At 39.8% G+C, this 20,937-nt stretch overlaps 1 protein-coding gene across 1 annotated transcript; it reads right to left on the reverse strand.

Moving 5' to 3' along the window:
- Positions 1–533: 533 nt before the first annotated feature.
- Positions 534–20,052, reverse strand: LOC139411266 (phosphatidylinositol 3-kinase regulatory subunit alpha-like). Its single transcript, XM_071157328.1, has 16 exons — positions 19,643–20,052; positions 18,475–19,067; positions 17,763–17,855; positions 17,574–17,648; positions 16,513–16,629; positions 16,084–16,285; positions 15,013–15,095; positions 10,198–10,303; positions 9,951–10,049; positions 8,308–8,488; positions 7,986–8,111; positions 7,761–7,903; positions 4,665–4,841; positions 4,489–4,563; positions 4,185–4,355; positions 534–3,541 (listed from the first exon to the last, which is right to left on the reverse strand). The coding sequence occupies exons 2-16, from the start codon at positions 18,800–18,802 to the stop codon at positions 3,352–3,354; spliced, it is 2,166 nt and encodes a 721-aa protein (XP_071013429.1). The 5' UTR covers positions 18,803–19,067; positions 19,643–20,052; the 3' UTR covers positions 534–3,351.
- Between the last annotated feature and the right edge of the window lie 885 nt (positions 20,053–20,937).

Below are 20,937 nucleotides of genomic sequence, written 5' to 3' on the forward strand. Positions count from 1 at the left end.
TACAGGTGTGCCAAGCTTGAAGCATCCTACCCAAGAAGACTTGAGGCTTTAATCGCTGCCAAAGGTGCTACAACAAAGTACTGAGTCCAGTGTCTGAATACTTACGTAAAAGGTGTTTTTTTTGTTTTTATAAATTACCATTTTCTAAAAACCTGTTTTTACTTTGCATTATGGGGTAGTGTGTGTAGATTGAGGATTTAAAAAAATATATATATTTTAGAATAAGGCTGTAACGTAACAAAATGTGGAAAAAGTCAAGGGGTCTAAATACTTTCCGAATGCGATATACATACATACATCCTACATACATACTCGAAGTGTGACAAAAAAAGTGTTTAGCTCATCGGGTAGGGCAGCTTTATTTTTGTAATCCCAGATTGTTAGAAGCCCTCGTGTTCGACCCGCTCCTCCACTTTGTCCCTATACTTGTGTCTACCATATTGATCAATCTGCATAGGTCGTATTTGCACTGTTGAAGCATAAAATTGTCCCAATTGGCAAATACATGTAAGTAAAAACAGAACAAATTTAAATGATATTTCATGAATTTGGTGCTTTAATGTTCCCTATGTCATATCAAGTCAGGCATGGCATGAATTACACAAGAAGAAAAAATATTTAACAGTTGCAACTAAAGAATTCTAAGTAAACATTTTCTGATACAGAAAATACAGAATCAAGGAATGACATTTTCTCTCTCTCAGGGACACCAAATACTTCACTGGCCTTTCTATGAGGAAACAGGGTGGTTTATATGCATTCACAACAGGGAATATTAGTAACACAATAACACAACATAAAATAATTAAGAGAAACAAATCATCTTTGCACAGGGTTTCTGGGTCAAAAGGAAATAAATAAAACCAAATATATATATATATATATATGCATACCAGTCAAAAGTTGACACAGCTACTCACTAACATTTTAACTATTTTCTGCATTGCAGAACAATAGCTTAGACAAACTATGAAATAACACATGGAATCATGTAGTTAGCAAAACAAAAGTGTTAAACAAATCCAAATATTTTATATTTGAGATTCTTCAAAGTAGCAACCCTTTGCCTTGATGACAGCTTTGCAGACTCTTGGCATTCTCTTAACCAGCTTCATGAGGTAGTCACCTGGAATGCATTTCAATGAACAGGTGTGCCTTGTTAAAAAGTAAATTTGTGGAATTTCTTTCCATCTTAACGCATTTGAGTCAATCAGTTGAGTTGTGACAAGGTAGGGGTCGTATACAGAAGATAGCCCTATTTGGTAAAATACCCAAGTCCATATTATGGCAAGAATAGCTCAAATAAAGAGAAACGATAGTCCATCATTATTTTAAGACATGGTCAGTCAATGCGGAAAAAAATATTCAAGTGCAGTCGCAAAAACCATCAAGCACTATGATGAAACGGTCTCCCATGAGGACCACCACAGGAAAGGAAGACCCACAGTTACCTCTGCTGCAGAGGGTAAATTCATTAGTCAGATTGCAGCCCAAATTAATGCTTGAAAGAGTTCAAGTAACAGACATCTCAACATCAACTGTTCAGAGGAAACTGTGTGAATCAGGCCTTCATGGTCGAATTGCTGCAAAGAAACCACTACCAAAGGACATCAATAAGAAGACAAGACTTGCTTGGGCCAAGAAATACAAGCAATTACATTAGACAGGTGGAAATCTGTTCTTTGGTCTGATGAGTCCGAGATGTTTTGTTCTAACCGCCATTTCTTTGTTTGACGCAGAGTAGGTGAACGGATCTCTGTATGTGTGGTTCCCATCATGAAGCATGGGAGAGGTGTGATGGTGCTTTGCTGGTGACACTGTCAGCGATTTATTTAGAATTGAAGGCACACTTAACCAGCATGGCAACCACAGCATTCTGCAGCGATACGCCATCCCATCTGGTTTGCGCTAAGTGGGAATATCATTTGTTTTTCAACAGGTCAATGACCCAACACACCGCGTGGCTGTGTAAGGGTTATGTGATCATGAAGGAAAGGGAGATACCTAGTCAGTTGTCCAACTGAATGTATTCAACTGAAATGTGTCTTCCACGTTTAACCCAACCCCTCTGAATCAGAGAGGAGCAGGGGGCTGTCTTAATCGACATCCACGTCTTGCTCAGGGGCAGAACAACAGATTTTTAACTTGTTGTTGGATCGAATCCCTGAACTGACCTTCCGGTTACGGGTCCAACACACTAACCAATCTGCCGCCCCTAAAAAGGAGGGTGATGGAGTGCTGCATTAGATGACCTGGTCTCCACAATCACCCGACCTCAATCCAATTGAGATGGTTTGGGATGAGTTGGACCGCAGGATTAAGGGAAAGCAGCCAAGTGCTCAGCATATGTGGGAACTCCTTCAAGAATGTTGGAAAAGCATTCCAAGTGAAGCTGGCTGAGAGAATGTCTAGAGTGTGCAAAGCTGTCATCAAGGCAAAGGGTAGCTTCTTTGAAGAATCTAAAATATATTTGAGATTCTTCAAACACCTTTTTGGTTATTACATGATTCCATGTGTTATTTCATAATTTTGATGTCTTCCCTATTATTCTACAGAAAATAGTCAAAATAAAGAATGAGTAGGTGTCCAGATTTTTGACTGGTACTGTGTGTGTCATATATATATATTTAAATACATTTAAAATTACTCTAATGTGAATGCTTTTAACATTTTACTAAGTGTAAACCAAATAAGTCTTGTGTGTAGAAGTAGAGAATGAAAAATGTCCCACACCATGTCTAGCTAATAGGTAACCTACATTGATGGCCAATAATCATTAAAAAAAAAATACAAATATATTTAGGGTACATATTAATTCTGAGGACGCAGACAGCATTGCATAGCACAACAAAAACTTACACTTGACAGTGTCAGGATGTTGAATGAAGACTTTGGTATTGAAAGCCAAACATTTCAGTTAAATGCAAACACTGAAAATGCGGTTTCCCAGACACAGATTAAGCCTAGTCCGGGACTAAAAAGCTATTTCAATGGAGACTCTCCATTGACCATGCATTTTAGCCCAGGGCCAGGCTTAATCTGTGTCTGAAAACCTGTCTTAAAATGTCACATGCTGCTTCAAGTCTCTCCTCCTTTTTCAATTAGTAGGCTTGACTACACATACCATGCTCACTCACACATATGTAATCATGGCTATCCAAAGGAAAAAGCACAAAAAACAACAAAAAAAGATTAAAACGAGGACCATCTCCTGATTTTTGAAATTTCCAAAATGTCAAACACCTGTACCAATGTTTCCCTTTTTTAATTGATACCATCCTAGGCATTTGCATTTCCAAAGAAATCATCTTGATTGTCCATCATGAAGTCCAAGTCCTCACCATGAGTTCCTCACCGCCTCTTCTGTGTGTAAACTGGGTAGGCGAGCGTGACATTTAAAGAATCATTGTGCTGTACGAGTGACGTGTGGTGGTAATGCAGGACTAGTTCTTTTAGGGAGCCATACAGGTTATACGGCTCTGCAAATCCATAGCCCGTATGACTCTTGTTGATAACGCAATGCTTCACCTCACCCTCAACACTGCAAAGAAAGACATTTTAAATTAGAATACATCAAGTTCAGAATACATCCAAATTCCATGTATGGACTATTTTACATGGTTCCCGAAAATAAAGAATGACCTGGTTTTGTTACATGTTGTCAACTTGATCATTTAGAAACACACCAAGGTCAACTTTTCCTTCTTCCTTCAGTCTCTCTCAATATGTAGCATGAGGAGAATCAGTTTGTTTATTATGAATATGATCTAACAAATCTGATCAATATGCTAATCAAGTTGCCAATATACACTCAATACTAATGCTGCATATTAACATCATAAAATCTGTCAACACATTAAGACTGAATAATCGGATCTCATTAAATAAGATTGATTAACTCTATGAAACATGAGTGTTTAGGTCTTAAATTATCATGACACTAAACTCAAATCATGTGTCTTCATGTGGATTTTTTTTCAGTGTGATTAGGTAGCCTAAAAATCTGTCGCTATTCCCTTGAGTAAGGCACTTAACCCTAATTGCAACAGCAGTGCTATACAATAGTGACCCTGGCCCCACTCCTTGTGGGTGTCTCAGGGGGGAGTTGGGATATGCAAAAAAACACATTTCCATTAACAGGACAAATATAAGCATCCCGCAAACTTGTATTATTAGATACATACACAACACTGCAGGCGTAGCAGCCAGCTTTGCTACTGTCCCGGACCAGGAATGTTCCGTCCTTCTTCCCCCGGAGCAGAGCTTCTGCCTGCAGCCGGTTGATGTTACCTAGCCTCCACGAACGTTCATCATGATGTGGGAGGTCCTCGTCATCTTCAACCATTGAGTACTCACTGCAATACAATAATCACATTAGTTTTATACAACACTAACTTCTGTTTGAATTACTCCTTTAAAAAGAAACATGCTTTGAAGTGGATCTTTAAAAAACAATCCAAAGTAAAAGCGTGGGAAATGGATACTTACTCCTCTGGGTTTTCATTCTTGATACCCAACCATTCATTCAGCTTCTTCTGCCTCACTCCCTTTTGTGTCAGCCACCTACCATGAGAAAAAAAATAAAAAGTTTTATGTCAGTCATTTAGTAACGGGACATTATAGACAAAATATTTGATAACAGCAAAGACTGGTGCTATACTTACATTAGGTAATGGTCTCTGGTCTTGCGGAGCTGAATGAGATCAGGTTTGATGCTGTTCATCTTCTTATCGATCTCCCTGTAATCCGCTGCTTGCTTTTTCAGATCGTCCTCCAGGTGCCGTTTGCTGTCCACAATCTCACTTATTCTCGATTTCAGTTTGTCGTAGTTTCCCATGATTCTAGGAGAAACAATTATTGTTGTCAAAAATATATCACCTATTGTCAATATATGAGACAGCTGTTGTACTTCTATAAGAAAGGCACATTTGGCTTCTCCAACAGTGAAGCAATCTGAGTAGTTGTGGCATCAACAAAACTCCAGTGATTCTGTGGGTATACAAACTTCTACAATACTATTACCATTAGTGATGCACCGATATGACATATTTGGCTGATACTCAATATTTTCCTTGCCAAAAAAACAATACCGATAACCGATATTTAAACATTTAGCGGCCTTTTAAGCATTTTAGTACAGTTAAATAGTTACACACACACGGACAAGCGGTTTAAGGCACTGCATCTCAGGGCAAGAGGAGTCACTACAGTTCCTGGTTTGAATCCAGGCTGTATCACATCCGGCTGTGATTGGGAGTGCCATAGGGCTACGCACAATTGGCCCAGCTTCGTCCGGGTTTGGCCATTATTGTAAATAAGAATTTGTTCTGAACTGACTTGCCTGGTTAAATAAAGGTTTTTACACACCACACTGACCAATAAGTTATTTTGTTGGTCCCCATTAACAGTAACACATAATCAAAAGCTATTTCTTTCACTTAATGCGCTGTTTCGTTGTTCAATCGTTTCATTCTCAACCAGGATTTCTATGGAACGCCATTTGGGCCTTTGTGTGTCAAATAAGCTTGTTGACCAATCAGAACCTGAATATGACTGCAAGTCACATAATAATTGAACACGTTTCTATTTTTTTACGTAGTGATTACACCATCACCTGTATTTAATATGTCACAATGATTCATCGATATTTATGCTACGATGCTTGTAAAGTTGTCTCGCGCACCTACATTGCTGGTCATAAAAAAAGCTAGCTAGAACATGGATGCAAACAATGTTCTTCCCCCAAAATATAGCAAAAAGACAATCTGTTTCAGTAGCTATAGTTGGCTGGCTAACTATATAGCTAGGTGTCACCATCTAAAATAACCCTAATTTATAAGACAGTTCTTATTTGATTAATGGTGGTCGGACTCATCTATGTGAAGATAGCCACAATAGTGTACTTTGCAGTTAGCCTTCAAAATAAAAGAATGTAATTGACAGAGATGCAAATGAACACAAATAGTAGAATTATTCCATAATTGAATAAATCATGCTAAACAATGTTGGAATGTTATATAAAACCAACAAAAGACAATTTGTTAATTTGACAAAAATCTGAAATCACACAATGTATTTTACTTTAGAATTGCATTGGGAGGAGGGGCATACTTATTTCACTGTACAGTATTACCTATGGATTGTGGATCAATGACATGGGGTTTCAGTCTACTCAGTGACACCCAGAGAACATTAGTGTCGTAGCTCTTATTGCGGGACTCAAACAACTTGAGCCACATTTATTGTCAACCTATGTGTATTGAACACTATTCCCGAGGAAAAACTATACTTTGTGGATATTTTGGAGTCCGATAACTGAGGATGTTGGGAAAAAATAGCTTGGGTATTGAGTAGACTAATACCCCATTTCATTGATCCCCAATCCTTACGTGAAACTGTACAATATGAACGTCAATACACACAATAGGCTGACTGGGGAGGTGATTTCACACAGTCACAGTCCCGCGATAAGCGCTACAACGCTAATATTTATGTAAACTCTTCAGTTGTGTTCTGTGGGTGTCACCGAGTAGACGGATACCCCATTTCATTGCTTCACATTCCAACCTTGTTTAACATTATCTAGTCTAAATATGGAATGATTCCACCAATTGTTACCTTCTGCATCACTTTCAAAGGAGGTACTTTTATTTTGAAGGTAAACCGCAAATTCCCCTATTGTGCCTAGCTTAACAACACATAACCCGGTCCTGTCGAGCCTCACTAGCCAGATGAAGCTAGCTGGCTGCTTATAACGTTAACTTTGGGCAACAGGGTTAAGTAGCTGACTAGCTATTTATTTTCATGAACTGAGGTTCAATTTCAATAGGTGAACAACAAGTGGCTAACTAGCTAATACTTACCAGGATTCCTAAATCATTGCTAAGAATAATAAAAAGGACTGAAGTTTCGACTGGTCATTGTTTTCAGGCTGGTTGTATTGGTGCTAGCTAGGTACCACGCTAAAGCTAGCTAGCTACCCCAGAAGTTGCGGTTGAACAAATAATGCTTTATTACCAACACGGTGTTTTCTTGTTTGCAGACTTTTTGTACTGCTTTGACAGTGCTACTGATAGTAGTGGTGGCGCTTGGCTTGCACGTGCAAATTCAGAACACACAACATTCTATAGTAGAACTGTCAAATAAAAAAAGCTTATTAAATGCATCAAATAGTGTTATTTGACACGCAAAATACCCAAATGGCGTTCCATAGTATGTTGTGAAGCTAAGTGGAGTGACGCCATTACTGTGTAACTCCGGTAGGGCAACATCTGAAAAATAGAGCACTTGGTAGTGTGTGCCTTGTGCTCGATCAGTCGCGAAAGTCAAAATCACCCACGACAGAGAACGGTTGATTGTCAAGGGCAATGAATTCCATAATCTTGGTGTTAATGCCTTTCGCCTTTGAGTTGTCTCGCTGAAATGTTCTTACTCTTTCAAATGACCACTCAAATTGAACTTGTTGGAAGCGTGTGCTTAGTATTTTTCTGCTTTTGTTCTGTGTAGCGCTGTATTTTTCATGGTGTCATTACATGATCTACTTATGTTATATATAGGTATGCACGTCAGCTTTGACATCAGTTTTGCACATCAGCGTTAAACTAGACATCGGGCCGATGCTGGCATTTTTAGCTAATGTAGGCTGATTCTGATACGCTCACCGATACAGATATTAACCACTTTATCATAGAACTGAACTGTGATTAGTGTTAGCTACATCTTTGGTTGAAAAGATAATGTAAAATAATTTTCATTATTACCTCTGGATTTCTTTATCGTTACCCTCTCTCCTGAACTTTTCAATGTACTCCTTGCTATAGCGCTCTTGGGTTTGGCACTGCTCCTCAAAGATTTTAATGGTTTCATTGAATGCCTCAATGGCCGTTCTCTTCATTTGAATTTCCTGAGGAAAACAAAGAACCGGAGGTTGGATACAGTACAATCAGAAACAATTCAATCACAATTGAACGACAATAGCAATTCACCTGTGATGTTCTTGTATACTCCTCGTACAGACGATCATACTCTCGGTTCTTCTCCTGGAACTGAAGGTGGTACTCCTGCAGCCTTTTACCGACAGCTTCAATGTTGTCCTCTTTAACAACCTGGTCCTGCAGGAGACAACAAAGCAGTTAGAGGAACAAATCTCACTCGGTCATCTGGCAAAAAAAAGTTCTGGGTGACACTCAAATGGCGGATATGAAAATGAAGCACTGACTGTGCTCATAGAATAATCTGACCAAGAGATCTCTTATCTTTGAATACGTGTAGCTTCCATTTGTGTTTGAATTGTGGAGGCACCCTTACCTGCTGGAGCCTTGACACTGGGTACAGCAGTCTCACGTCCAGCTTTGGGTTGTACTGGGCTAAGGACTCGTGTCTGTAGTGATTGATGAGCTCAACCACCGAGTTGAATGTCAGGGGGTCCGAGAAGCCGTACTTCCCATCCCGATGGAATATTTTGATCAGTTTGTTATTTCCTCCTTTCCTATGAGCGAGATCAAAAAGGGAACTTTGAAAATGGCCATGTGTCTTTAGGCCAGGGTTTAATTTTAAATATACCGGACATTTGAGAAATATACCGGACCCATATGCATTGTGTAATTAAGGGCGTCCACCAACGGTGCTCAGAATGACAGAAATCACATTTAGATTATGGTAATTCATCTTAACAGAAAATGCAACTCTAGGATGCAACGGTGTGTGTCCTTCTAACCGAATTCTGATGCGCACTTTGAAGACGTTAGAATAACTGCCACTTTTCCTCAGCCAACAAGACGAGTTACAAACACCAAAATCACTAGCCTATGTCAATCTACTATTCTCCATAGTAGAAAAGTTGACCTATTCTCTTGGTCAGTTTGCAGTTCTAGCCAATTCCAAACAGACTAAGACAGTTGTGGGATCCCTAATTTATATAACCAATTTAGCTACATAAAAAGAACGTTAGAAAGCAAAATCAGGCTGAGGCAACAGATTTGAACGTTTAGTTTAAAATGTTGATAAACTATTATTTCTTCGCATTATAAGCTCACGAATGCTTGTTCCATAATTTAATTAGCCGGGAAAATACCGTTTCCAAAAGCGCACCGCACATAAGAGCGGCAGAGATCAAAATATCCGTTAGAGATTAAGAAAGAGGGAAGATCTAATGATGCAACAACTAGGCTTCTAATATGACTAGGATTGTGTCTTTGGCTACTGGACAATGAAAAAGTTTATTTGAAAACCATATGAACATGAGAAAAAAAATAGGCTATTGGTTTCAATGGCATATGGAAGTCTTTATAAAGCAATTGTTTCTATGGTCAGATTTTGGCTAGGCTACTTCAAAGCAAGGTAAGACATGCCTCATAATATGAAGCAAAACAATCATGTTTAAAACAATTAAGTTCATTTTTTTTAAATGCATACTGCCCCTAGCTCATTGCAAAGTGACACACTGAAGCCTGCCTGCCTACCCTTGCCTGTGCACTTGAATGGCAAAATGGGAAGCGTCAATGACCAGTTGAAAAATAAGTTTGCTATTTTAAAAAACAGTTTTGATAGCCACGATTTAACATGCGACTGCGTTTAAAATTGATGCGCATTGGAAGTTATAAAAGCATGTTTCACTCCAGCAGAAAGGAACGAGCTGTAGTAGCAGCTCTCGTGCGCATTATCTGTATGCTGCCAATTGAATTCCACTCAATTATGCAAATTACCCTACAGACCGATAAGCATGACTGGTCAAATGCATTTCCATCGACTGGTATTTCCACCAATTAATAGGCTAAAAGCATTATTTTGCTATGGGATTTTTTATTTTCTTACGGACAATTTTATTTATTGGCTTTTCAATTATTTTATTTAAAAATTGTCTATTACTGGCTAACAGAAACCCTGCATTAGACAGAGCAGGATATTAAGAGTTCCATATTAATTTAGCAACCATGCGATTCACAACGTACCTCAGAGTCAGTGTGTAGTCTCCATGCATTTTGGTGGATGCATCTCGGACCAGAAACGTACCATCAGCTGTGTCTCTCAGCTTCTCATTCACCTCCTCCCTACAAGATAACGAAGGGTTACGCTACAGTTTCTTCACAAATCCAATAGGACTCATTATCAAACTGGAAACCAAGAGATTTTCATCATAAGACACTGACCAATAAATTCATTATTAATTGAATTATCATTAAGATCATAAGGGCTTGCCTTGAGATGTCTCCCCAGTACCACTCCCCGTCTTGCAATGCCATGTTGTTGTTGAACCCGTTGTTTGGAACTGGGGTAGGGGCCTTTGGTGGTTTCGGGGGCAAAGCTGCGGCAAGAAGAGAGAACGAAGCTGTCAATTTGCAGTCTCACAGCGCATAACTTACCTTTTCTGAACTTGTGAAATTTAAGTTGACTTGATTAGGTGAGTGAGGAAGATAGTTATCAGCTACCAGAAACGGGCTTAAATTCCTCAAAAAATTGCAACGGTTCATAACAATATGAGTATGAGGGGGGGAAAGTGGAAATGTGTTATTTGGCCACATTTTAAAGTAACAATATCAAAATATTATGATGACAGACTAAATAAATAAAAAAAAAATGGAGAAAATGAGGCCTGAATGCAAAGACATTAAATCCAAAAAGAAGTACGCCTCTGTACACCATAACTACTCCTGTGTGAAATAGTAGTACTTCGTTGCAGTTCATCTGCTCTGCCAAGCTATCAATGTAACATAGCCTAATCATCACAATGCACATCCATGTAGAAATACCCACAATGAAAATACATTATACAGTCTAATGGTAACATCTCACCAAAAAAATGATGTAGGAGGATGCCAAAGAAACACATGCAAACCACAGATGGCGAACAGATGTTGCGCTGGAGGGGATTGCTCCCATTTTATGGGCTCTTAACCAACCATGCTATTCGTTATTTATTTATTTTTCGCATTGTTTGTAAATCATTTTGTACATAATGTTGCTGATACCATCTCTTATGACCGAAAAGAGCTTCTGGACATCAGAACTTCGATTACTCACCTTGAACTGGACAAAATAAATGTTTATTTGACGAGTTGGATGAGAGGGATTTACTCCAGACAAGGCCCTCATCCCCAACATTTGCAGGAGAAAGAGACATATCGTGGAAGGAGGCCGGGGTGCCTTGTGAGGATACGGCGGCTAATCTGCCTTTACCATCTTTACTATTGGCCAACGTACAATCGTTGGATAATCAAGTGGACGAACTACAAGCACCCATATCCGGGTCATTAAAAACTGTAATATCTTATGCTTCACCGAGTCGTGGCTGAACGACGACATGAATAACATACAGCTGGCGGGTTATACACTGTATCGACAGGGGTGGCGGTCTTTGTATATTTGTAAACAACAGCTGGTGCACAATATTTAAGGAAGTCTCAAGGTTTTGCTCGCCTGAGGTAGAGTACTTCATGGTAAGCTGTAGACCACACTACCTACCTAGAGAGTTATCTATATTCTTCGCAGCGGTCTATTTACCACCACAAACCGATGCTGGCACTAAGACCGCACTCAATGAGCTGTATACGGCCATAAGCAAACAGGAAAACATGACTGCCTGACCAGGCACGACTCCAACACCATCAAGTTTGCCGATGACACAACAGTGGTTGACTTGGAGCCTCAACTCGGGACTCGACTGATGACTTGAAATGATCTGGTCAGGTTTTGTAAAGTTGTCACTCATTGTGGCACACAGTTTCCGTGGATTACTGGTGTTCTAAAATGGCAGACGGAAGGGAGGGTGGTGCGGCAGGTGGCGCTTCTCCTACGAATGCTGTTATTTTATCTAAAGCATCAGGTGTACGCCGACCCCAGCTAAGTAACTCATGCAAAGATTTAAAGCTCAATGTGTTTTATCTCCCGTACATTGCCATGATTGTCAGTTATGTAGCTGCTCTACTGATAATCTCAGTGCGTTCTTGCTGGGATGACAATCAATCTACTGGCGGAGAATATCAACACCAAACACATTGGTTCAATGTTCCATGGGAGAGGACAGTACACAGCATACCATAACGTTCTGAATAATGGCCAAGTCTACCTCGCTCCCTATTCCACTGAACCACTTAGGCATAACAAAGACAAGTCTAACATTTATCGGAAACTGTTAAAACTACCTGTTCACTACCCTCCTGCTCTCCAGGGATGTGCAACTCAATCCTGGGCCTAACATCACCGAGCCAGCGATACTCACCGGAGTGGAAAGCAGTGGATGGCCTTGTCCACTGATCGTCGCCACTATGGAAGTGGGTGAGTGCTATGATCCCATGGTTTCACTCGACTCCAGGATGGAATTTGACTCTTCAAACATACCCAAGTCACTATATGCAATCCCTGACTCTGCTTCTGGTATGCAAGCCGTTTTAATTAGCTCCCCGCATCCAGTGCACGCAGGAGGGATAGTTAATTACGCTACCGAACTGCCCCTAATCAAAACGAAACAGCCTTAACCCAGCCGTCAGAAAACACAGAAAATGTAACTTTTTTTTCAATGTGTCAATCACTCGAGTCATCTGGGACCCACGAGCTAAACCCAAGGGACTACTATTGGGGCACTTGAACATTCGTAGTGTCATTCCAAAAAGTGATCTAATTCAACAATGACTTTTACCCTTATTGGAATGTACCTTCCACCAAAAGTGTGTTCTTTCGATAAGTTTAATAACATGCTTAGGGAATGTGATTTTGGGAAAGAGGTCATCTTAATGGGAGATTTTAACATTAATTACGAAGACAAGTCTTGTAGGAAAACCCTCAAACGGATCACTAATACCTTTGACCTTACACAGCTAGTTAAAGGGCCAACCAGGGTGGCTCTAAAACATAGATTAATTTGAGCTATCTGATCATAATCTGACACTTATAGCCAGAAAGCTTTCTAAGAACAGGTTTAACCTCTCTATTGTTAGAAGGCTGGATCAACTAAGAATACCTAAGAGTGAATTAAATTATTTTGAAAACGCAATTAAGGGAATTAACTGGAATGATCGGTCCTATACAGATGTGGAAGCTGAAAGAAAAACCTATCCACAATCCAGACTACCTACAATAAATGGTTTCCTAAAAAAAATCTAATCCAAACCTGGCCAAAAGAGCACTCTTCCTTGGCTAAACGGAGAAATCTGGAAATTGATGGAAGAACAAAATTATGCTCTAAAAATAGCCCTAAAATCCAAATTAAAGCATGACAGACGTAGGTTTACCATGTTGAGAAATAAGGTGATGTAAGAAATCACAGGCCAAGGAAAACTTTTTTATTAACATAATTGGTGAAGCAAAGGGAAATTCTAAATTGATCTGGGAGAATCTAAAAAAAGTTAACAGGGAAAGACAATAGTAACACTGCAAAAAGACTAGAAATCATGGTGAATAACAATCTAACACAGGATGCAGTCGAAATAGCAATAACCTTCAATTCCTACTTTATTGACTGTCAGGGTACTGACACAGAACCCCTCTGCTGCAGAGGATAAGTTCATTGGAGTTACCAGCCTCAGAAATTGCAGCCAAATTAAAGGTTCACAGAGTTCAAGTAACAGACATCTCAACATCAACTGTTCAGAAGAGACAGCATGAATCAGGCCTTCGTGGTTGAATTGCTGCAAAGAAACCACTACTAAAGGATAATAAGAAGAGACTTGCTTGGGCCAAGAAACACGAGCAACGGACATTAGACCAGTGGAAATAAGTCCTTTGGTTTAGAGTCCAAATGTGAGATTTTTGGTTCCCCAACCACCGTGTCTTTATGAGACGCGGTATGGGTGAACAGAAGATCTCTGCATGTGTATTTTCCACCGTAAAGCATGGAGGTGGTGGTGTTATGGTTATGGTGTTGGGGTGCAAACCAGATACACCATCTCATCTGGTTTGGGCTTAGTGGGTCTCAGCATTGGTTTTTCAACAGGAAAATGACCCAACACCTCCAGGCTGTGTAAGGGCTATTTGATCAAGAAGGAGAGCGATGGAGTGCTGCATCAGATGACCTGGCCCCCACAATCCCCCGACCTCAACCCAATTGAGATGGTTTGGGATGAGTCGGACTGGAGTGAAGGAAAAGCAGCCAACAAATGGTCAGCATATGTGGGAACTCCTTCAAGACAGTTGGAAAAGCCTTCCAGGTGAAGCTGGTTGAGAGAATGCCAAGAGTGTGCAAAGCTGTCATCAAGGCAAAGGGTGGCTATTTGATGAATCTCAAATATATTTTGATTTGTTTAACACTTTTTTGGATACTACATGATTCCACGTGTGTTATTTCATAGTTTGTATGTCTTCACTATTATTCTACAATGTAGAAAATAGTACAAATAAAGAAAAACCCTTGAATGATTATATGTTCTAAAACTTTTGACCGGTAGAGGCTGGAAGTAGCACAGTGTCAGCCGCAGAGAAGCTCCACTTGAGCAGGTTAAGTGCCTAGCTCAAGGGCACAAAGGCAGTAGATTGCATCAGATATTCTGATACAAGCAACCCTTCAGTTGTCGGCTCACTCCAGTTTACAAAGTGAACTCCGGTAACTGAATCCTTCTCAGTACCAAGATGCTTCTATAAAACAATAATCAGCGCCATCAGTCACTATCATCAGTGAGCCATGCTCTTGTAGCCCTTTGGCAACAGACTACAATGCATCATATTGAGCTTAAAATAGACTACATCTTTACCAAATAGCTACAATACTGTATGGTTACAGTATTCGCTCTCCCTCTCTCGCAAACACGGAACAATCATTCAACCTTAAATTCTCACAAAAAAAGATCCATAAACGATACTAATACGCATGAGCATCTCAGAAAACAGTTTGTGTACTTGATAGTTTAATCCAGCACTAGAACATATACTGATACTATTTAGTAATTACTAAAAGAAAAAGTAACCAGCTATGGCCCAGAAGAGTTTTCTATCTTTGAGATCTATAGTCAGCAATTAGTTCAGCAGACATGAAAATCACATTCAATTCCAAATATGAAACATAAAAAATATGGCTTGTATTACCTGGAGCAGCCTGGGTTTCACTCAATTCACTGTTGACCAAGATCTCTAGAATCTTGATAAGGGAATCCAGGCTGGCCTCACAGCTGAGAGATAGAAAATGGTTACATTTATTATCTGCTGCGTCCTTATTTCATTGACCTGTCAAAGGCTTTCGATACGGTTGATCACTCACTGCTAATTCAGAGGCTTTCCTCAATTGGTCTTGACCAGGATGCATGTAAATGGTTTAAACATTACGTGACAGATAGAACTCAAAGTACCATCTACTGATGGTGTTAAATCCGTCTTCCTGGATATTACGAAAGGTGTACCGCAGGGGTCGATTCTGGGTCCTGTAGTTTTTACCGTTTACATTAACAATATTGACTTGTCTGTAAAAAGTTGTAACCTGTACTTGTATACCGATTATACTGTTGTATATGATATTGCCCCCACAGTTGACCAGGCACTATATGAACTACAGTCTTCCTTCATTGTATTACAGAAAAACTTTGAGCTGAAATTAGTTCTGAAAGCAGGTAAAACTAAGTATATGTTGTTTTCTAGAGCGCATAAAAATAAGTTTGATGATTTAAGCATATGTACTCTAGATGGTGTCCATATTGATCGTGCCCCTGTTTACAAATATCGGGGCATCTAGATAGATGAAAATCTGTCTTAAAAAGCATATTGATGAGATAGTTTAGAAGCTGAGAATAAAAACGGGCTTCTTCTATAGAAATGGGTCCTGCCTCTCGCTAAATTGTAGACCGTGTTTTTTCTTTCTTTCTGCTTGCATTTTGTATTTATATTCTGATGTGTGTATTTTCTGTAATTTATGTAATTTAGGGCTCATCTGTAAAAGAGACCTTGGTATCAGTATGACTCCTTGATCAAATAAAGGTTAAATAAATTTGGTATGTGTATTTAAACACACAAAAAATAATCTGTTCACATTCTTCAGTTACTGTGAGTGATACTGTCTCGATGACATGTTGTTCTTATACTGCCCTCATACATAAAAGCATTCCTGTCAGCATAATTGCCCCTTGTGGGAAAAATAAAGTATTTAAATTGTAATTGTATACTGACCTTGCTGGTTGAAGCCTGAAAAGCACAGGGCTAAAGATTTCCGCCAAGTCTCTGACACAGAGTTGGTTTTTGCTGGTGTTCTGAGAAATCCGGCAGAAATGTTTGATGAGGCAGTAGAACGTGAGGCAGTATTGGGGCGGATGGTTAGATGAGCTGGCTATTCTGCGCAACAACTGGGCACAGTCCTTTGGATCCTTTACCTCTGTGAGCATGAAAAGAGGAAACAGTCACACAAGGTAAAGATTAAATCAATGACAACCACTATTAAAATGTACTGCACAGCATTGCCTTTGTCACAACATACTATAACTTTATTTGTATGGTGAGCCACACAGGCTTGCGGGCCGGATTTGGTCCGTGGGCCGCTTCTTGAGTATACATTTGGTTTGAGGGATTCTATTAGTTTTTTAGCCATCAGGTCTTACTTACCCTGTGCTGCATGAATCATCTCACTTTGGAGAGAGGTGGGAACAACTGGATTAGGCAAATCCTGCAGGTATCTCCAAAGGCCATCACATAACGACTGTAGGTCCAAAGGCTCCAAATCTGTAAATGCATCAATAAACTTAGATGGTAGAGATGAATGCAACAGATATGACAGTTACAACAATCACTTGGTTAAGAAAAAAATGAATGTTTCTCAAGAACTATTAAAAATGGGAGAAGTAGTATGGTGGAAAAATTGCAAGATTATGTTATAATACTTTTATTGCATCAAATGGCTGTTTTATGCAACAGAATAGAGTATTCTGTTAACTATTGTGTGTGTGTTCTACTGAGGATGGGCCTCTGGGAGATAACACTGACAGGAGATTTACAATGTCTTTTGGGTGATAAAACCTAAAGAGCATTCCAGAGCATGAGTTAATGTTTCTGTTCTATAAGGGTCCAGACACTAGTCTCTATACAATGAAAACTGTTGACACAGCAGATACTGTCTGCTATGTATTATAGAAATCTTCCATACAAATCTTAACCTTGTGACCCATTCTATACATCTGTTGTTCGTCAGGGGCAGCAGCGTAGCCTAGTGGTTAGAGCATTGGGACTCGAATCCCCGAGCTGACACGGTACAAATCTGTCGTTCTGCCCCTGAACAAGGCAGTTAACCCACTGTTCCTTGGCCGTCATTGAAAATAAGAATTTGTTCTTAACTGACTTGCCTAGTTAAATAAAAGGTTAAAAAAAATGTTTTAAATGTAGGTTGGAAGGGGTGTATCTTGACTATAAAATATCTTTGTACATTTGTCTCGGGGCTCTCAACTAATCATCTGAGCGTAAATTGTCAACCAGCCATGACCAGCCATCATTATCGTAGAGCACTCAATCGATTCACTATGTGTGCGCGTTGTATTGACCTGCTCCCTTATTGATAAGTGATAAAATATTTAGTTTAAGTACAACTCTGACTTGTGTGATAAGTTTGTCTCGCCTCATTTGATAGTAAAGAAATTAACCACCACATTAGGCACAATCTGCCACTCACTCACCACAGTCAGTGAACTGTCTCATATCCAGCCCACAAGCTGCTGTGAAAGTTCTATAAAGGGTTGGACATTCCAAACCTGCAGGACAGAAAATAGGATCAGGAGGTGGATTTGATTAACCATTTCAATGTAAAAGCAAAACATTCACCATCGTTAACTACTCCCATGCACCAGGCCACGGTCTCTTCTTACCTTTGCCTTCTATTGCCTCCAGAAGCTTGACCAGGATGGGTGATGCAGTCTCTGGAGGAGCAAACTGTTCTGGCAGATCTGGCAACATGAAGCCTGCACAACAGAAAGATGACGTACCTGAAACTTTCTAAACTGCTACCGGACAGTTGATTGTTACCTGATAACAAATACCCATCTTGCTCACCTTTCCTTTATAGGCATTCAATTAAAATTAAGATCTTACACACAGCAATGGTTGTGTCGCATCTAACAAGCCTGCACAGATATTCATTTTTCCTTGCGGAGTCACAGCACTGTTGTAGGTATAGGCCTGCCTTACAGTAAATTATTAGTATCAGATCAGAGTTACACACAAGCATTTGCTGTTTTGCCTCTTAAGCTTCCTTTGTAAAAGCTTATGAAGCACTCTAATCCTCCACATCAGCGTTTTCATAGATTCATAATCAGCACAGCTGCTCTTCCTTGGCTTGCTGCACATCTGCAGCTCAGTGCTTAATACTAGTTGTAACCAACTCAAACTGATAAAACAGCAAACCAAGGAAGAGCTGAAACACAAACTACAGCCTGCAATCCATGTCTATGCACAATAACATTCAGAATCAACAGTGCAAAAAGATAGGTCACGGTAATTTAAAATCAAATTGGTAGTACAGTACTTTAAAACCGACAAGATAAAAACATCAGCAATGTAACCTGATGTACAACTACTCACCCTCTGATTCTGAATCTGTCCTGGCTAGATCTGATGTGGAAGGAAGAGGCCTAGGTGGCCTTGGTTTTGGTGTTGGTGGTGAAATTATTTTTCTTCCCACAAACTCAACATAAGTCCCGGGGAAGTCACCTTTTTCATGAGTTGTCTCATTGAATCCTGGCAGCCACCCAATCTCATCTGGTTTTTCTTCAGCCCAATTAGGGCAGCCTAGGGCCAGCAGAGCACCCTTGCTCACCACAAGTATATCGCCTACATGCAAATCAATGTCCTCCTCCCTCTCCTTTTTATAGTCATACAGTGCTCTGTACTGGTATCCTTCTGAAGTCATCTTGATATATGATATCTTTTTCCCAATACACAATTTAAGACCAATAAGATTTGGCCTGAGGTTAAAAATCGACTATATTCTTTCTAACAACGCATGTTTCCTCCATCTCCATTTTATGCAGATCTTCTTCCCCCAAAAGTATGCAGATTCAGCACCTCCAAATGTTAACATTAAGGTTCTGTCCTGTTTTTCAATACACCCTCATTATGCTTCATGCAATACAATCCCATCAAAGGCATCGGCATCTGTAGTCCCATGAAAGCATCTGTCCAGGATGGAGACAAAATGTATATTCAGAAATCAAAATTAAAGAACTGTGGTAGCTAGATTGTTGAAATCATGTGTTGATTCACAAGCTAACGTTTTCAATTATTTCAATCACCAACAAAACGGTGATTGTCTATGAATAAGAAACGTTAATATCTAGCTAAAGTTACTGTATACTTGAAGCTATATTAAGTTCCACATTGGATAAAGCAATGTGTCTTTGTCCGTGACAAAGCTAGTTAGCTTGGACATACTGTACTAGCTATACACCAATAGTCTTAGCTGGGGATTGGGGAAGTAGCTAACGTTATTAGCTAGCCGGGTAGCTACGTCTATTAAGACACATCCACAAACCCGGTGCACACACACCATCCAAAGGACAAACACAAAAATATTTTAAAAATACAAATTATAAAAACATTTCGATTAAATAAGCCATGCCATTCGTTAGTATGTAACATTATTAGCTAACGTTAGCTAGCAAGAACACAGGCCCGTGAAAATGTGGAAATTCCACGGCCTCAGATTTGGCAGATGGCTACTTTAGCTAGCTAACGTTAGTTGAATAGTTACCTTATTGTTATTTTCCTCTGAAAAAATCTTCAGAAAAAACATAGATCAGATTTCATTGGGAAGTGCAGGATAGACGCGGTCTCCAAACTATAGCTAGCTATGATATCGAAAATGCATCCGGGTGCAGTAACAGCTAGTAGCAAACCGCAGTGCAGCTAGTTAGCCGGTCGTCACTAGTTAACACAGCCACAAAGTCAGGGTTTATGTCCGAGGTAAAAAAGTAGTGGATCATCGGTTCTCTCAGCAATAGCTATTGAACCAAGCATGCCATGACAATAAAGATATTCTGAATAAGGGGAGGATGGTCAAAAATCCACTTTTTTTTTTGTAGAGACAATTCAGTGTATATTGTATTTCTCGTTGTTGCTTTCAATCTTCCATAGCTCTTACACAAAGCATGGCATGACTATGAAAATGATATATTCTGAAACGGGGAAGGAAGGACAAAAATCCACAGCCCCCCCCCCCAATTCTAATGTCAATAATAAATAAAAAAAATTGCAGACAAGTATATTTCTATAACATGTTTGAGATTGTAAATTGATCATGCAAATTACATTTGTGAAAAGACAGTAAACAGAATAGTCACGAGCCTCCATTGAATAGGTGGCCACTAATTATTTCTGTTTTGTGGTCAAAACAACAAAGAGAAGAGGTGCGTGCGTAACTTGCTACAGTATACAAAAGTTTCGGTCTCACAACCTTCATGAGACAAAGGTCTAAAGTTGAATGGTGGGGAAATGTAACCAAACTCTTAAACAGAGCTCTAGATGCAAGGACTGGCAGTCCTTGATAATGAATTACACTATGAAACATAAATCACATTAAGTTAAAGGGGGGCTATTAAGGAACCATTCAGCAATTGTGTGATTTTGTTAACAGAACCACTTCACTCGTTCTGCTTCCACTGTCGGATGGAGAACCTGGAGGGCAAAAATATGTTTGATTGGGTCGAGGTAATATGTACATGTAGGTACATGGGGGGCAATGCAAATAGTCTGGGTAGTCATTTGATTAGCTGTTCAGGAGTCTTATGGCTTGGGGGTAGAAGCTATTTGGGAGCCTCTTGGACCTAGACTTGGCGCTCTGGTACTGCTTGCCGTGCGGTAGCAGTGAGAACAGTCTATGACTAGGGTGGCTGGAATCTTTGACAATTTTTAGGGCCTTCCTCTGACACTGCCTGGTATAGAGGTCCTGGATGGCAGGAAACTTGGCCCCAGTGATGTACTGGACCGTACGCACTACCGTCTGTAGTGCCTTGCGGTCCGAGGCCGAGCAGTTGCCATACCAGGCAG

Source organism: Oncorhynchus clarkii, chromosome 6 (assembly GCF_045791955.1).
Source record: "Oncorhynchus clarkii lewisi isolate Uvic-CL-2024 chromosome 6, UVic_Ocla_1.0, whole genome shotgun sequence".
Classification (NCBI taxonomy): Eukaryota; Metazoa; Chordata; class Actinopteri; order Salmoniformes; family Salmonidae; genus Oncorhynchus; species Oncorhynchus clarkii.

Bases quoted from the DNA above. Each gene is read 5' to 3' on its own strand.
- LOC139411266 (XM_071157328.1), bottom strand. From the start codon at position 18,802: ATGACTTCAGAAGGATACCAGTACAGAGCACTGTATGACTATAAAAAG. The intron at 15,096-16,083 runs GTCAGTATACAA...TCTATCTCTCAG, and splicing joins TTCAGGCTTCAACCAGCAAG to CTGTGAGGCCAGCCTGGATT. The intron at 7,904-7,985 runs GTGAATTGCTAT...TGTTTTCCTCAG, and splicing joins AGTATACAAGAACATCACAG to GAAATTCAAATGAAGAGAAC.